General features: G+C 53.9%; 1 protein-coding gene across 2 annotated transcripts in view; it reads left to right on the plus strand.

The window, feature by feature from the left end:
• The window catches only part of FLI1 (Fli-1 proto-oncogene, ETS transcription factor), a 124,923-nt gene that overhangs the window by 77,290 nt on the left and 29,910 nt on the right, over positions 1-17,723 (plus strand). For both annotated transcript variants that reach the window (XM_059676831.1, XM_059676832.1), the window contains exons 3-5: positions 3,816-3,970; positions 7,870-8,073; positions 17,466-17,531. In XM_059676831.1, the coding sequence (XP_059532814.1) occupies positions 3,816-3,970; positions 7,870-8,073; positions 17,466-17,531 (425 nt within the window). The remainder of the gene's footprint in view (positions 1-3,815; positions 3,971-7,869; positions 8,074-17,465; positions 17,532-17,723) is intronic.

A 17,723-nucleotide genomic window follows, 5' to 3' on the forward strand; every position in this document is an offset into this window, starting at 1 on the left:
AGCCTTTATGCTGTGCTTCACCGGGACTGCCCGCCCCCCCTTAGCAGTAGCTGTGGAGCCCAGTGGCCACACACGAGGGGGTGCTGTCTGGAGGAGGCAGAGCGGCCGAGAGCATGGGAATAAAGGTGTGTGTGGCTTCCTTCTCTCTTGAGCCGTCAGAGCAGGGCTGGCCTGGCAAAGGCTGGGGGCCAGGCTTCTCCCAGAGGGCACCCCTGTGCAGATCCTAGCTGAGGGGTCTGAGGCTGAGGACAGGGCCTGTTCAAACAGAGCATCCCGCTCAGCTGGGGAGCAGGTGTGAACACAGGGGCTGAGGAGGAAGCAGATGCGAGTTTCTATGGGATAGGAAGTAAGAGGCTCCGAGCACTGAGCAGCTCCCAGGAGTCACCTGGCCTTGACCATGGTTCTGATACCAGGAGCGGGTGCTCCTGCCTCCTCGGTACCCACCTCCCAGCAGGTGCCTTTTCTTACCAGGCGACATACCCGGTAGCTTTCACCAAATGGTCTCTTTTTTTCAAACATATTTTTCTCCACTCCTGGCACCAGGACTGGCCCTGCCACAGGTGCCTAAATGGCTATCATTTCAGGGATTTTTGAGGTTCTGTCTTCTCACCTCTGCATGGCGGGGGTCAGTTTGGGGCTCAGAATCCCCTCCCCCCCCGAGGCCTGGCTGATGTGGGAAAGGATGTTTTGAAACTCGTCTCCCCAGGGTCCCTAAGGGGAGAGCAGCCCACAGAGCAGCCTCTTCCCCCGTCACGCTGCCCCTGGACAGAGGGCTCTCCAGGCTGAAAGGCATCGTCCCTGCCCATGGCCCTCGCGCTCTCGCTTCCTCCCGGGGAAGTGTGTGCTCGGGCAACCCCACCCTCTGCCACGGAGTTCCCAGCCAATGAGACGCTGCTCTCTTGGTTGAAGGCCAACTTAATCCTCCCTCTTCTGCTGCACTTGAGTTGTTTCACAGTGAACAAGTACGCTGAGAAAGGCTGCCAGGCCCTGGTGGCTTGGTGTGTGGTGCATATGCATGGGTGCATGCACACATGTGCATGCACGCATGCATGTGTCTGGGTGGACATGCATGTTCTAAGTGTGTGCATGTATGTGCCGGTGTGCATTGGACGTGCATGTATGTGCGTGCATGTTGGGGTATGTGTGTGTATGGGTGTGTGTGCACTGGGTGTGCATGCATGTGTTGGGGTGTACATGCATGTGCAAATGTGTGCACTGGGGTGAGGATGTGTGCATATGTGTGTATGTACATGTTGGGGTGTGCATGTATGCACGTGTGTGTTGTGTGCATGTGTGCATGCATATGTGTGTATGAGGCTGTACACATACCCTCACTTGCGGTTAGCCATGAGGAGCCCAGTGAGCTTGGCCATGGCCCAGCTCAGACCCAGGACCAGGGTCTTTCAGGGACGGCTTCATCTCAGGCCAAGTCCTTAAACAGCAGAAGCCAAAGGCCAACCCCTGGTGAAAAGTCCTGATGAGCTACTGCCTCCCTCGCACTGCCACGGGGACATTAAACCTTCAACAGTCTGGGTTTCTGACGGCTGGCTCTTGGTTCTCTGCCTGGAAAAACAGTAGGCGAATAGTAAAACCTTAAATTCTAACATGTGTAAGTTATACATCTTATTTTCATTTTCAGCCCATGTTCCCCTCTGTACGACATCAGGAAAAAATTACCGTCTGACTTCTAATATCTCAGTGGAGCATTTATCTCCCAGCCATGATAAGTGATCTTCAATATTTTTTTCCTTTCAGATTAAGAAACAAATTCATTTAATTTACTTTATTGAATGTGCTCAGCCTCCCCGGCCTGCCCGAGTCCCCCCCCCCACACACACACACACACACAGGGCTGTCCCCGCCTCTTCTGCGTTCGTGGCTGGGCTGCTCTCCCTGTGAGTGGAGCTACTGCCACCGCCTTGCGAGAGGAGCGGGACCCCATCTGGCAGCGCCCTGCTGCCTGGGGCCTCCTGATGGTCAGTCCCCGACCACAGCAGAGTGAGGGAGGCAGCGGCCAGGCCTTCCGAAGGCCGGAGGGGTTGGGCGGCCGAGCCGGGCGGCTGTCGTCTGAACCTCATCTGAACTCCTGGGTCTGAAGGCTGGTCTCGAGCTCCTGAGAGAGCTGGCTGGTCTCCCGCATGGAAGAACCGGAGCTTCCTGCTCTGTAGACCCGCAGCTGCAGCCTCCCCTTGGCCTGGCTGCCTGCGTTGGTCCTGCTGCTGCTGAGTGGCGAGTGAAAGCTAGGACAGGGCTGGATGCCACTTGCCCTGGGCACGGGGAGAGGGTCCATGACGCTGCCCTGGGGTATGTGGCATGTCCTGCCAACCTGCTCTGGGCGCCAGGAGGCCGCAAGCTCGGATCTCCAGATGGTTGCTTGTTGCTGACGGAAGCCAGTGAGCAGCCTCTTGCAAAACCTCAGGGGCTAACTGGGCTACAGACTCTGAGACCAGGTTGGGTGATTGGCTCTGTCCCTTGTGCACCTCTGTATACTTCCCCTGTGAGTGTGGTGCCAGGGCTGGGAAATGCCACAAGGCCACAGCCTGTCTATAGCAGGTTGAAGTTCTTGGATTCTATTCCTCCTCCACCCAGCAACCAGCTCTTCCGCATGTGTGTTTGGATGGGGAAGCTTAACATTAAAGACCCTGCTGCCACCTGTACTAGCTGGGTGACCCTGGCCCAGTCACCTCGCCTCTCAGTTGCCTTAAGCATAGCAAGGACCCATTAACCCTTGCCAGGCCTATCTTGGATGGCTATTGGGAAGTTCAGATAGAACAAGATATGAAAAATGTGTTGAAATGATATGTATGCAATAGAAATAATTCGCTCAGGAAACAGCTATCGCTCATCCTCTGTACAAGGTTCTGTACAAAGCTGGCGATCATCTACATTGAGGTTACAAAAAGGCAATGTCACCATCCCAGGAAACTCCCTCATCCAGCAAGGGCCTGGGCACCTGCCAAGCTAACAGGGCATGACAATCCAGGGACCAGTGCAGACACACTGCGGGGAGCCAGGTGTAGTCTGCCTGGTAACAAGGTGAAAATTGTCAGCTGCAGGCACGTGGGCGCTGCAGTCCTGTGCTGAGAAGTCCAGACTGTAGGCCAGTGGTTCTCAACCTTCCTGAATGCCGCGACCCTTTAATACAGTTCCTCATGTTGTGGTGACCCCCAACCATAACATGATTTTCGTTGCTACTTCATAACTGTAATGTTGCTACTGTTATGAATCGTAATGTAAATATCTGATATGCAGGATGTATTTAGGCGATCCCTGTGAAAGGGTCGTTCGACCCCCAAAGGGGTCGCGACCCACAGGTTGAGAACCGCTGCTCTAGTCTGAGGGCAGTAGGAGCTGCCAAAAGTTTTTAAATATGGCAGTTCTAGGACCAGGCTGGGATTGGAAGAAAACTCTGGTGGCAGTGTGGAGAATAGAAATATGGTGGCAGTGCCTAGCTGGTGTGGCTCAGCGGTTGAGAATCAACCCATGAACCCAGGAGGTCAAGGTTGGTTCAATTCCAGGTCAGGGCACATGCCAGGGTTGTACATTTGATCCCCAGTAGGGGGCATGCAGGAGGCAGCCAATGGATGATTCTCATCATTAATGTTTCTCTCCCTCTCCCTTCTTCTCTGAAATCAATAAATCATGTTTTTTTTAAAAAAGAAATAAGGCGGCTTCAGCAGCATCCTCACCACTCTGCACCAGGTGGGGCTGGGAAATGACTCCGGTTGTCTGAGCGATTGGCCAGGGTGAGCTCCGTGCTGTGGGGACCACAGTGGCAGTGATGACTTCCTGGCTTTTGTCTCTTCTCCATCTAGGGAGTCTCCGGTGGACTGCAGCGTCAGCAAATGCAGCAAGCTGGTTGGTGGAGGCGAGTCCAATGCCATGAATTACAACAGCTACATGGACGAGAAGAACGGCCCTCCTCCTCCCAACATGACCACCAATGAGAGGAGGGTGATCGTCCCCGCAGGTACCGTGGGAACCAGGTTGCTGGAGGGCATCCACGTCCTCACTCTCTGGGCGAGTAGTTGAAGGGCAGGCCTGTCCCCAGGGCATCTAAACTTTTACCTGGTGCCCTGGTCTCTCGCCTTCTTCCTTCAGCTGCCTTCCAAGACCCTGTCCCAAATGTCACTAGAACCCTGAGTGCAGATCCCATCACAGACTCTGTGCCAGTGCCTGGTCCCATAGGGCGAGGCCGACACAGAGAGCAGGAGCCCTGGGAAGCCCCAGGCGTGCCCACCCTCCCTGGAAGGAGCAGAGTGGCTACAGAGGTCTGTCGTGCCCATCGGGCATAGGCTCTTGGCATCCACAGGGTCCCACCTTTCCAAAATTATAGCCAGCGCATTCAGTCTCAAAATAGAAATAACTATATTTAACAAATGGAGTGCCTTACCATGTGTGCAGCGAGTTATGTCATTATGTAAAAAAAAGCCTATTTTTCCTAGGTAGTAGTGCAGTTGGGTACAGAAAATAAAATCATTGTTCAAGCCTTCCCTGTATTGGCTGGACGCTCGGCCTCAGCTAGACCAGCAAGCTCAGCCGCCAGGTCCAAAAGGGAGTCTGAAAACTGAACCGTGTGGGGTTGGTGCCAGGTAGAAGGAGCTAGAACGTCCAAACCTTAAGCAACGTGAATTATAGGGCAGAGATTAAGAGTCATTTGACCAAAATAACTCTACCGAGAAGGCAAAGCCCCTTCCATTTGGAAAAATACAAATATAGTTGTGTGTGAGGCAAGGATTAGCCATCTCTCTGAGGAAATCCAAAGGCAGTTGCTTCTTGGTCTGAAGGTGTGGCTTCGTGTGGGCCACTCCTCCCAGGCCCTTCGTATTCATTTTCCATGGGAAGCTGTGTCTCCCCGTCTCCTGGGACTACAGCTACACCCTGGTGTGCTGGGCCAAGTTCAAGGTGGGAGGGGTGGGGACCTGTGGCTAACAGGGATGTGTCTGTGCCCTGTAGGACCTCAAAGCTGCTCACGAGCCTTTTACGTGTCCTTCTTCCACAAGCACGTGAGCTCACAAAGGAGGAGAAGGAGTAGCTCCGTTGATGAGCACTTTGGGGTGCTGGGCGGATTGAACTGCTTCACCCACATTGCGTGACCTATGTTACTTCATGGGTGATCTCCTCCAGGACCCCAGCTAGGAATGTCTATAGCTCAGGTGTATCTGTCACGTCCGAGAGAACCGTGTCTTCTGCCTTCACATCAGAAGGTGGCAGACAATGGAAACGCACTGCCGTGGGCATGGTGGGGCCTCTGCGGACTCCCCAAGGCCAAGCCAAGCCGAGCCTCACCAGGCTTCTGGTGGTTTGGTGTTGAACTCCCCAGCCTCGCCAGTGGCCAGCATGGGAAGGAGATCTTGAGGATGGAAGGGTTAGGGGATCCGAGATTGTCTTAACCAAATGTGTACATTTCTATAGACTCTTTGGGGGGCAGGGGGGGGCGTAGGAGAAAGGGACAAAGACAGCCAGACTGCTTGGTTGGCCCTTCAACTCTAAATGGGTGTTGAAATATTTTCAAAAACAATATCAAAATGTCAGTCTGCAGTGGGCCAAGGTAACCAGGGCAGTAATAATGAAAACGGTGTAAGTTCATATCAAGGGATTTTTAAAGCACTTTCTATAATGAACTCACTAGCTATGGATTGACTTTCCTGCTTTCCCTCTGGCTCAGTCATTAGGCATTACCCTCAGACACTGTGGCTTCCTCCAGGCCAGCCTGCTGGACGTGAGGGGAAGTTACACTGGGCATGTCCACAGATCAAGGCAATAAAACATCAGTGGAGGAATCTATTGCGCTCACGGTGGGGTTTTAAGACAAGTGTAAATGAGGACCCTAGTTAACCACCAGGTCCAAGTTCAGATAGGAAGAAATTGGGACCAATCTTCCAGGAAATTTGGAAGAGGTTAGCATCACCCAGAGAGGAAGATTTAGAATTCATTGTGCTCTAAAGGGAGAGAAATAATACTGTGATAGAGCCCTAAGCAAGGGAGGAAATAAATACATTAAATACATGGTGTAGCGTGGGATCTGAGGCCTTGAACGCTAAAAATGAGAATTAGAAGAAGCAGAGATCAGATAAAATAATATGCTACATAACCCACCACCCCAGCCTCCTCCATTTTTCTTTAGAATTCTGAAATGGTGCAAAATTATTTCCAGTTACCAATGGTCTATGCCCAATTGTCTCTGACTTATACAATGAAGCTATAAGTTCAGGAAGGACTATGAGAAGAAAAGACCCACCCACGTGGACTAAATGAAGTCCTGGGGAGAATTGGATTGGAACCCCCGCTCAGACTTGGATTTAGGTTGAGCTAAGGCCTTAACCTTTTAAGACTCCACTTTCCATCTGGAGAATGAAGATAAAATCCATTTTGTAGGATTTTCTTGATCAGTGAAAAACAGGACACGTGGAGCAGGGGGCACACAGGAGGCACCCCAGATCTGGGCTGCGGGCACTGGGTTGTGGCATGACAGTCAGCAGCAGCCCATGACCTATAACTCTGGACTCCCCTCTCCTCACTCTCTTCTTTCCAGCCCCCCACCTTCAGCACACATGCAGCGACCACCCCATGCAGGACCTGCTGCTGAGCACTTTACACAGCCTCTTCCAGCCTAATTCTCACATGCAATCACCAAGGAGAAGCAGGGGACCGTGCCAGACCAGGGCAACGGCAGAAGCTCTGATTTCCAGTTTTGCCCAGACTCTTAGGGGAGGGTGACGGGGTTGAAAGGTGGCTCAGATACTCCTACCCAATAAGCCTGCCAATCAAAGAGGCCCAGTAGAAGCTGCGGCTGACAGCTGACATACCGTGCCCAGTCTCCCTCCTCCTCCAGAAGGCCCTCCTTGACTCTCCACGTTTACACGAAGGTCCTCCTCTTCCGGTTGCTTCAACGCCCACTGCAAAATCTGTTGCTTAGCTCTGTGCATTCCTGCCTGAATGCTTCATGTGGACAGGTCTTTCATGAGGCCAGGGGCCATGTCATTTTCTTCTTTGATGAGCAGATGTCAAGTGTTTCTTGGATTCACTATTAATTGTCTGCCCAGAAAACAGATGGCTTCCAGACTGTGCTAGGTGGTAAGCTGTAAGGCTACCTCTGTGGAACCCACTAGGCTCCCCATCAGCACTCAGAGCGCACCACCCCGCCCCCCACACACACACACACACTCCTGGTTGAGAAGAAGTCATGAGAGTTCTACGTGGAGGTGGCCTCAGTCCTTACATTATTATGTTCACTGAAGGGCTAAAGGTTTCTCATCTTTGGGGACTTAAATATCCTAAAAACGTTTTGAGGAAGATCTGGTAGAAATTTCAGCACAGCTGTCTCCAAAAGGAGAAAGCGCAGGCTGGTCCATGTTAAGGCCTCACACCACCAGGTCTGCCATCTGCGAGCGCAGATGTGTTCTCTCTGTAGCATCTGAGAGCTCGTGTTCTGCCATGAAATCAGTGTTCTCGAGAGGCAGCTGGTTTCCCTTGCCAGAGACCTGGGCCCTGATGGCTGGAACTGTGTTTATTTTCACTCGGATCCACCATTTCTCAGGCAAAGGCTTCAATGGACTTCCCAGAGCTTTAAAGAGTGTCCTGTCAGGATGTGGAGTGAGGCATCTGAGAACCTCCCCAGCGCGCTAAGTGGTTCAGGCAGCGCCAGATGCCCTGGACCAGATGGAGCTCTGGGAGGACCATCTGGGAGGGAACCCACTTTCCCAGTGAGCGTGGGGTGGGAGAGGGAGAGGGAGAGTGGGGGAAAGGGAAAGGGAGATTGGAGAGGAAAGAGACAGAGTGAGAGAAGGGGAAGGAGGGAGGGAGGAAGACCGAGAGAGGCTGCCCAGGCTTGGTGACGCCCTGGCTGACAGGCCTTGTCCCCTGCAGACCCCACGCTGTGGACGCAGGAGCACGTGCGGCAGTGGCTGGAGTGGGCGATAAAGGAGTACGGCCTGATGGACATTGACACGGCCTTTTTCCAGAACATGGACGGCAAGGAACTGTGCAAAATGAACAAGGAGGACTTCCTCCGAGCCACCTCCCTCTACAACACAGAAGTGCTGTTGTCACACCTCAGTTACCTCAGGGAAAGTAAGTGCCTGTCTCCTTCTGGGGAGGGAGCCCCCCGCCTGGAGGGTGCAGCCCAGGTCCCCAGGGCTGGGGGAGACCTCTGCCTGGCCGGCTCCCAACCAGACTGGCTTCCCAGGGAGCCAACCCAGGAAAGGAAGCTGGGCCCCCTGCCATCGGCGTTGGTTGGGCAGAAGCTGTAGGAGCTGCGGGTTGGGGCCGTGAGGTTACCAGGGTCCCGTGGGCTCCGGCAGACCCTGCGAGAGGGCTGACCCAGTCCTGGGGGGGCAAGGGAAGTAAAATGAGGAATGGAGAACAAGTAGGGAGCTGTGGCCCAGGGGGTCTGCCCGAGGCTGGCCGCGCACGGCCTGTGAGAACCCCTTCCCAGAAACAGCCCCAGGATGACAAATACAGGGATGCCCTGGCTCGTGTTGTCCAGAGCGATGAGTTAGGGTTCCCACAGCAAATCTAGATCCATGGATTTAGGATTGAAGGATTTGAACGTCTACACATTCAATTCCTCTTATCCTTGGGGTCACTCCGGAGCCTCTTAACCCCGCATTTAGGGCTGCCACCCACACCCCCTTTTTACTAAGCAGGGAAGAGGGCAGGTGCTGCAGGTCGGTGAGCCCTGTTGGAAGCGTCACCTGACAGCCAGGAGGAAGGCGCTTGGGAAAGGGAGAGTTTACACAGAGAGCGCGCAGTTGCCCGTAGGATTTCTCTACGGTAGGGGTTCGCTAGCACCAACACTTTGATACAAAGGTCATTTGATATGCGCTACACCCAGAATTCTTTGAGGCCCACTAATAACCTTGGCCTTAACTCTTCACCGGAAGTCCAGGCCCGGTGGTCTACCAGTGCCCCCAAGGATGAAAGGGCTCTTCTGTGGCCAGAAAGGACGGTACTGATATCGGGAGTTGACGCTACAGGTAAACAGATGTGGGCTTATCCTACGAGGAAGCTTTCTGAGCCAGCCCTGCCCAGGGACAGACTGGCCGCCTTCGCAGACAGTGTTTGCTGTCAGTGGCCGGGACAGCTGGGGATCTCGAAGGTGCTAAGGTTCGGAGGGAAAGGGTTTGATGATTCTAAAGCCCCATCAAAGCTGAGATCCTTGGAGAGGGCCTCCGGGCCGCCTTTCCCATCTCCTGGGCCCTCGGGTGGTCGGTTCTTCATTTGCTCTGCGCTGTCCAGCGGGTCTTCAGCTCACCGTCCTTGGTGTTGTCTGTCTTGTTCGGCAACTGTACGCTGCGTGGACTGGGGCAACACACGCTGGCTTTCAACATTAAACATTTAAATAAGTGCCTTCGGGAGTTTCCACTGGTGCCCCTGGGCTCCTCGGTCACCCCTCCGAGGCGTCTGGCATCCAGTGGGGAGTGGGGGTGACGCCGTATATGTTACCACCAGAGCCATGACCTCATGTCTGAGTCTTGCAGCAGCAGGAGGTCAGCCCGAGGCCCAGCCATTTCCAAAAAGGGGGCAACGTTCCACCCAGTTTTTTCCGAGCTTTGGAGAATGAGCGTTTTCTAACCATCTCTGTTTCTCAGCACTTCAGTGTTTATAGACTTTTTAAAAATAAGGTCTTTGCACAGAACCCTGCAACGAAGGATGCTAGTTGGGCAGGGCAGGGGTGGGTGTGGGCATGAGACGCAGAGACCAGCAAAGCGAAAGCACTGGCCAAACCTGCCTGTGTGCTTCTCCCCAGATCAGGAGGCAGGAGGCCAGGACTCATGGGCCCCATTTCCTCCTTTCTGGGAGAAGAGATGGACCGAGGCAGCCTGGACCCAGTGACTCAGGGCTCCAGGACAGATGCCCTTGTTGGGGAAATGTCCAAGCCCATTCTGACTGGATGTGGGGAAAGGCCCATTCATGCCATGTGATCCCCAGACCCTGCTTTCTGGCTGGTCCGTAAACAACCCAAATCCCCACTCAGACTCCCTGTCACAGAGGGACCTAAGCCACAGGCCCTGAGGTAAGACCAACATCTGCTCCAAAGGGCCAGGAATGTGGTGAGCTGGCCATTGGCAGCCACTGAGCAGGCTGGCTACTGATGGAGAGCAGATAACAGCGAGAGTGAAGGAGCAGGCAGGCGACGAAGAAGTGGCGGCCAGAGAGTGTGCTATTTGTGGGGTACTGGTAGCAGGGCAAGGAAGAGTGTGGTTGGCTTCTTTTTCTTTCTTTATTTTTTTGTATGTTTTTATTGATTTCAGAGAGAAAGGGAGAGGGACAGAGAGACAGAAACATCAATGATGAGAGAGTAACATTGATTGGCTGCCTCCTGCATGCCCCACACTGGGGATCGAGCCCGCAATCTGGGCATATGCCCTGACCGGGAATCGAACCATGACCTCCAGGTTCATAGGTAGATGCTCAACCACTGAGCAACACTGGCCGGGCTCCTTCTTTATTTCGTAAGAGTACGTGTGGACGTGAAGGAAGATGCCTCAAAGTCATAAAAAGAAAATGAAGTTTCCAGAAAAGAGATTATTAGTGGAACACGTTTTCAGAGTGGAGAGGAGATGGAACAGAGTATATATATATGGTACAATGTGGAGTGAAACAGCCCAATGGAAATCGGTCTGTGTCTTGATAGAAACACCACAGCTCTCTGTGAAAGCCAAAACCGAAATGCCCGTATTGAGGCTCATACCTGCTCGCCCGGCATAGGACTGGCATAGTCTGCAGGCCTTTGGAGGAACCTAGACTTACAGTGACCTGCTGGCCTGGAGGGCAGCTTTGGTTCATGCTTTGTTTTCATTGGTGTCTACCTTTAGGCTCTAGCGTCTGGGACCCTGTGGCCCCGGGTGGAGGTTGGCCTGCTACACCGCGGCAGGAGGTCACTTGGCTGGTGGCCGTCTGCTGCCTGGACGGCTGGGAACCCCCTGGTGTCCACCAGCGTGTCCTCAAACGCTGTATTGTTTTTGCAGATGGACTTCCAGCGGATGTTTTGTGCTCAGACGGGGAGGCCGGCACTTTGGGAGAAGAGGCCAGGCCCCTGAGCAGAGGCAGGAGGAAGGGATGCTGGTGCCTGGTGCTGGGTCCCCTGTCCTTCTGTTGAGGAGGGCACGGGGTTCAAGCATCTTGCATTTAGGCAAGAAGTGGAAGGAGAATAGCTGAGCGCCTCCGCACAGAAGGAGGAAGTGCTGTGGGCTAGGGAGTCAGCAGAGACGCGGAGACCTCAGGCCTAAACGGCGCGTCAGGGGCTCCCGACTAGCTGTGCTTCCTCGCAGTCTGATCTCCCCAGACTGTCACAGCAAAAGGGAACCTTAGACTTAGAGGATACGAACTCCTGGCGTCACATTTACACGTTCTAACAGGCGCTTGAGTAGTCATTCTGGTTGTCTGGGAGGGAAGCTTTAAAAGTAAGCACTGAACCCCAGCCAGTGATTGAGCGTCGACCTATGAACCAGGAGGTCACGGTTCGATTCCCGGTCAGGGCACATGCCCAGGTTGTGGCCTCGATCCCCCATGTGGGGCGTGCAGGAGGCAGCCGATCTATGATCCTCTCTCATCATTGATGTTTCTATCTGTTTCTATCCTCTCCCTTCCTCTCTGAAATCAATAAAAATATATTTTTTAAAAAAATGAATAAAAGTAAGCATCAAAATGTAAATGAATTGTCCAGGGTGGAGATGGAGAATAAATAGCAACATCATGCTGCTCCGCACCCTGTCTGATAGCCCAGCACGCTCGCATTTATCCGGCCTGCCTGCAGGTGCCTGTCCTTCAGGCCTGGGCTTGTAGGCTGTTCCCCACAGAGTGGCCGCACCCTAGTCCCGCTGTGACACTGCCCACACTTGAGGGGGAGGGGGATGGTGGGCTGGGGAGGATGCACAGAGCACTTAGGATCAATCTGGACCTCCTGGGGACACTCGGGCTCAGGTGTGCACCTCCCCAGGTGTCATTCACTAGTGTACGTGGACAGGACGCCCCCTTGTGGACACCACTCGGACTATTTATAATCCCCATTTTAAAGCTGTGGCCACTGAGGTTCATTGGCTCAAAGGCAGACAGCCAGTGGAGAGCCGCTGGTATCTGAGACCCAGGCCTCCTAAGTCCCGGGCGGAGGCCAGGCCCACAGCCTCCCCTCTGCGTGGAGATGGGCCCGTAGAGCTCGCGTTAACCTGCACCACATCGTCGTCCCATCGCTGTGTTGGAATCAGCCTCCTCCACGGAGAGGAGCCTCTTCCATGTAGAGCCAGACCACTTTCCCCACAGCTTGTTCTGTTTTTATTTGTCCCAGGAGATAAATGCTTTCCGAAAACTTGCCTGTGGCCTCCTGGAATGAGGCAGATTAAGCCAAACCCTTCACCACACTAACCGTGTCCTCCTCTCCTCCCCGCAGTGCCCACTCAGGGCCCGAGGGGCGGCCCCATGGTATCTCTCTGGGCTCAGCCCGCTTGGCATGGGCCTTATTTACAGCCGTGGCTGCGGGAAATGAGATTGGGTGGGACCTCAAAGGAAGTGAGAGCGGTCCCCAGCTGGCAGTTCAAACGTGGGGCCACTGGGGGGAGTTGGGGGTTTCTGGGAGCCCAATAGGTCCTGGGTGGGGCGCCATGGGCAGAAGAAAGTCTTTCTTCATTTTACCAAAAAGTTGATTTCTATACGTATAACTGGGTCTGGCCTGTGAAAAATTCTGTGAAACTGTGTTTTGTTTTGTTTTAAAATATATTTTTATTGATTTCAGAGGAAGGGAGAGGGAGAGATAGAAACACCAGTGATAAGAGAGAATCACTGATCGGCTGCCTCCTGCACACCCCACACTGGGGATCAAGCCCGAAACTCAGGCATATGCCCCGACCAGGAATCGAACCCCGACCTCCTCGTTCATAGGTTGATGCTCAACCACTGCGCCACTGAGGCCGGGCTAAGAAACGGTGTTTTTCAGTAGTAGCGGCACGAGAGATGAAATATGTTGTGTGACTGGGAGGCCACAGAGTGGGTATCTGTCTTGATTCTCATTTTTAATTTAAACTTAATGGGAAACACATTTTGCATCTTGTGGCATTCCCACCGGCAGCTCAGACAGTCGGGCAAAGGTGATGGGCCCGGGCCATTAGGCTGGTGAAGTATTATCCCTTGCAGGCCCGGTTCTGACCAGGAAAGGAGAACAGGGTCCCCGCGGAACAAAAGGCCAGGTTTCCCTGGACTCCGTCGTCAGCCAGGCCCTCCTTCCCTCTGCCCTCCACCCTCCCCCCCTCCCCACCCCAGCCATTGACACGGTGCAGAGAAAAGAGAGACCCGGATTCAATAGGCTGACTGCGTGAGGCAGGAGACAAAGGCTTTGGCACCGGGACCCCGTTGTCGCTCCTGCTCCAGGTGTCCCCGATGAAGAGCCCCTTGGGTGGGGGCAGTGCAGAGTGGAAGAAAGCCCCATTGTCGGCTCTGCCCCACACCTGCAAAGTGCCGCTCTGCTCATTCCCATCTTCGTTCAGGTCCTAAATACTGTCTCCAGGAGGGATCCCAAGTGGACGTTGATTTTGTGCCTCTGTTTTCACACTGGGAAGGCCATTTCATTCTGAACAGCAGCCACTTCATGCTTCTCGGCGCCCCCACTAAATAGACAGACACATACGCCCGTATGCACACACTGATACAAGACAAAGAGGCTCACCAACGATTGTCGTCATTGAACTGAAACGTACGGAGGGGTGCAGAACTCACGAATGTGCCATTCAAGGGATTATCACAAAGTGAATCCACGCGCTCATTCAAGTGCCCCCAGGGCAAAGAATAGACTAGAAGCCCCCCTGTGCCTGCTCTCCATCATCACCCCCTTCTCGCCAAAGGTTAGCACTGTGCTGACTTCCCACACCAATATTGAGTGGTGTGTTTCTTCCGTTTAGCTCGCAGGGTCTGCTGGACCAGAATGGGGTTCCTGCCTCCCTGGCTTTCTGGCTGTGTGATCCTGGCCAAGTTACTTGACTTCTCTGAATGCTGGTTTCCTCCGCAGTGAAAGGGGAATCACGTGATACTGGTTTTATGCTGCTCGTGTAAGGGTTAAGCGAGAGAACAGATAGAGAGCGCCTGACACAATGAGCGTTCGATGAGTTGGCTGCCTTCCCCCTCATCTCAGCCCGTTTACTCTGAGGAGGGGGCATTGGGAAAGATGGGGAGCTCAGTGGACATTAGCCTCACGCAGAAGGAACCTCAACGCAGGAGAAAGAAACCCAAAGTCACAGAGCAGGAGGCCAGGCTCCGGGGAGGACCTCCTCCCATCAGAACAAGTTTCCTTAACACAAGAGTGTGCTGTGCCACCCTCCATAGCCTGAGGAGTGAATAAGGATGGAGAAGGGAAGGGGATGCTGGTCCCTGGGGTGGGAGAAGATGCCCGAAAGCAGCCCCGCCCTCGGGAAGGCAGCCTCTCCTTCTAGGAGTGAAACTTGACCCGGGAACAGTCTTGAGGGCAAAACCCTTTCCCTAGGTCACCATGAAAGATGTATTTCATGCGAGCTCTGCGGAGGTCAAAGGACCCTTTCTCTTGGCTTTCTGGGAGTTTCCTGTGGAATTCACGTGTGCCCAAACCAGGACTTTCACCCCGGGGGGAAATTTAATAAATGCGGTTTATCTAAGCTTCGTGCTCTTAGCTAAATCTGCACTAATGACTCAGGCAGCTTGCTCCTCGGAGACCATCATTTTTCTTTATTTGCTCCAGCCGTGAGGTTTCAGCCTGAGGCGGGGGGGGGGGGGGGGGGGGCGGGGGAGGGGTAGGGGGGGGAGAATGTCGGGGACAGAGAGGCAGACATTCTTGGTCTCACTCCTGAGACGTTTTCTGACTCCCCTGGAACGTTTGGTTCCATGTCTTCACCCGCTTCCGGGCATGGGGGATTATTCCTTCTTGCAGGAGAACCCGTTCGTAACTCTGATTCCAGAGGACGGGATCAGGCTCCGCGAGCCTTATATAACGGCTTCATTGTATGTAATCGTGGTGTCTGTGGGAAAAGGGATACACAAGTAGCAATGATGATAGTTAGCATTGATTGAACACTTATTACGAGCCAAGGACTTTCGGAGCAATTTATATGGATCATCTTACTCAGTCCTCACAAGGCCACACTAGGTGTTTCCATTAGTCCGTTTTATAAATGAGGAGCCCATGGCTTAGAGAGATGAGCTACACTCACAAGGCTACTAAGTGGTAAGAGGGGCTCTAATTTTATTTTATTAAAATACTAGAGGCCTGGTGCATGAATTTGTGCATGGGTGGGGTTCCTTGGCCAGGCTGGTGATCAGGGCCAATCAGGGCCAGCGGGGGGGGGGGGGGGGGGGGCGGGTTGGGGCCGGGGGAGGGACCACAGGAGGTTGGCCTGCCATGGGAGGTTGGCTATGGGAGCTCACTGACCACCAGGGGGCAGCTGCTGCATTGAGCGTCTGCCCCCTGGTGGTCAGTGTATGTCATAGCTACTGGCGGGTCGTCCGGTTGTAACAGTCCCTTTGGCTTTTATATATATATAGATTTTTTTATTGATTGCAGAGAGGGAATTGAGCCCATGACCCGGGCATATGCCCTTGACCAGAATCGAACCCGGGACCCTTCAGTCTGCAGGCTGACACCCTATCTACTGAGCCAAACTGGCTAGGGCATGGGGGAGGGGCTCTAATTTTAAAGTCTGATTTGCATAACAACTATCTTAAGATGAGGTTGCCCCAGCCTCACTTGGTCCCTAATATTTCTGAGAATTCAATAACCAAAGGCACCTGATCCTTGGACATTGTGTGTGTGTGTGACCGTCTCCTTTCTAAGCCAGTGACCACGTGGCCACACTCCATCACTGAGCAGGCTCAGTCCCACCTCCGCCCTCCTCTTTCTTGTCTGAAACAATTTCAGAGCCAGAAAGAAGCCGCCCAGGCCAGGAGTCAGAGGTTCTAGGCAGATGGATGATTTTTCGAAAACTCTCTCCCTCGGCGTCTGGCTGGGAAGGGCACACATTTTCTGGGCGGCACGCAACCGAACGCCCACAGCTGGGTGAGGCAGCAGCTCCACTCGCCTCCCTGCCCTGGCTGGAGACTAAAAATAGGAGTGTCTGCCAGCCCGGTCCCTGCCCGGAGCCCTGGCACCCGAGCCAGGCCGCTCGGCCCAGGGAGCAGGGAGGGCTGTGGTGAAAGACTTGTTCCTCCTCCAGCGCTTATGTCGAGCTCTCGTGTCTCCTGTGAAAGCAGATTCCAGTCCTGTCTGGGGAGCGCCGTAGTTTCCCCAGGAGAATCTCAAGGAGTCTTTGGAGGAAAAAAACAACAACGCTGACATTTTACAAAATAAAACTCTTGAATGTGCTTGAATCTAAGGAGCAAAACCAGTTTTAGGAAAGAAGGGACAACAGAAACTATCACGCCTTTATTTTTTTATCCTTACCCGAGGTCATGCTTGTTGACTTGAGAGAGAGAGGAAGGGAGAGAGAGGGAAACATCGACGTGAGAGGAACATCAGTCGGTTGCTTCCCATATGTGCCCTGACTGGGGATCGAACCCACAACCTAGGTACGTGCCCTGAAAAGAATCGAACCCACAACCTTTCCATGGTATGGGATGACATTCCAACCAACGGAGCCACCCAGCCGGGGCAAAAACGATCATGCCTTTAAAATATCTGCACTAGTGCTCGATACAGACTAGGTACCCGTTAAAGTTTCATTTTAAAAGATTATATATGTCAGCCCTCAGGGATGACAGAAAACCCAAGGTATTATGCCTGGCGTTTGGTTGGCAAAATTACTATTGGGAGAACGGCCACCCCCTTGCCCCTCCCACCCCCCCTACCCCTCCAGTGCAGTGACGGAGCATCTGAGTGCCTGGCCCACCAGCAAAGGGACCTGCCCAGAAACCCAGAGGCCGTCGGAGCAGCCGACCTCTCCTCCAGGGCCTGGAGGGCCCGAGCTGCCGGCCAGCGCTGGCCAGCTCTGGCCCGTGGACAAAACAAAACAAAAACAAAGAAGAATGTTCCGCCGCGACTGTGCCTCAGGCCTGCAGAGCCTGCACTCCCGGCCGGCCTCTAAGCGTGCCAGCCCCGGCCGCAGCTCAGCCCCGTCATTTTGCTGATGAGAAATCACGGTCTAGACATATAAAGCTGCTTACGGGGCGTGGGGGGCAGAACCGGGCCAGGCCCTGGTGTTCCGATTCCCCGTCCCGTGTTCCTGCCATGACGTGGCGTGGCCCCGAGAAGCTCTGAAGCATGAAGGCCGCTGGGAGGGCCTGGGCGTGTCCCACCGGCAAGCGTTCTGTCCTCACCCACTCTGACCCTAACCCAGGAAGCTATGGCGGTCCCCAGGATGGATCACAGTGACTGTTTCTTTCTCTCGAGGACTCATGGGTCCCCTGTCCTATCTCCCTGTCTCTGCCCCTCCCACTCCCCTCTCATGTCACCTCCTACTCTTCATCGCAGGACAGAGTCGTGGTTCTAACCTGCTTTTGCTTTTGCCTTTCAGGTTCACTGTTGGCCTATAACACCCCCTCCCACACAGACCAGTCCCCACGGCTGAGTGTCAAAGAAGGTAAGTCTGTTCCTTCGGGGGCCTAGAATTTTCCTCGGTACAAGCGGGGCGCGGGCCCATGCCACTGAGATGGGTGGGGGTCTCCGGCCTGTGCACCAGCTCTGATTCCACACAGCTTTCTCTAGCACACGAGACACGACGCTAAAGCTGATCCTGCTTGTGCCACTAGTTGGGGAAAAAAATACCACAAGG

The sequence above is a fragment of the Myotis daubentonii genome, chromosome 19, assembly GCF_963259705.1.
Source record: "Myotis daubentonii chromosome 19, mMyoDau2.1, whole genome shotgun sequence".
Classification (NCBI taxonomy): domain Eukaryota; kingdom Metazoa; phylum Chordata; class Mammalia; order Chiroptera; family Vespertilionidae; genus Myotis; species Myotis daubentonii.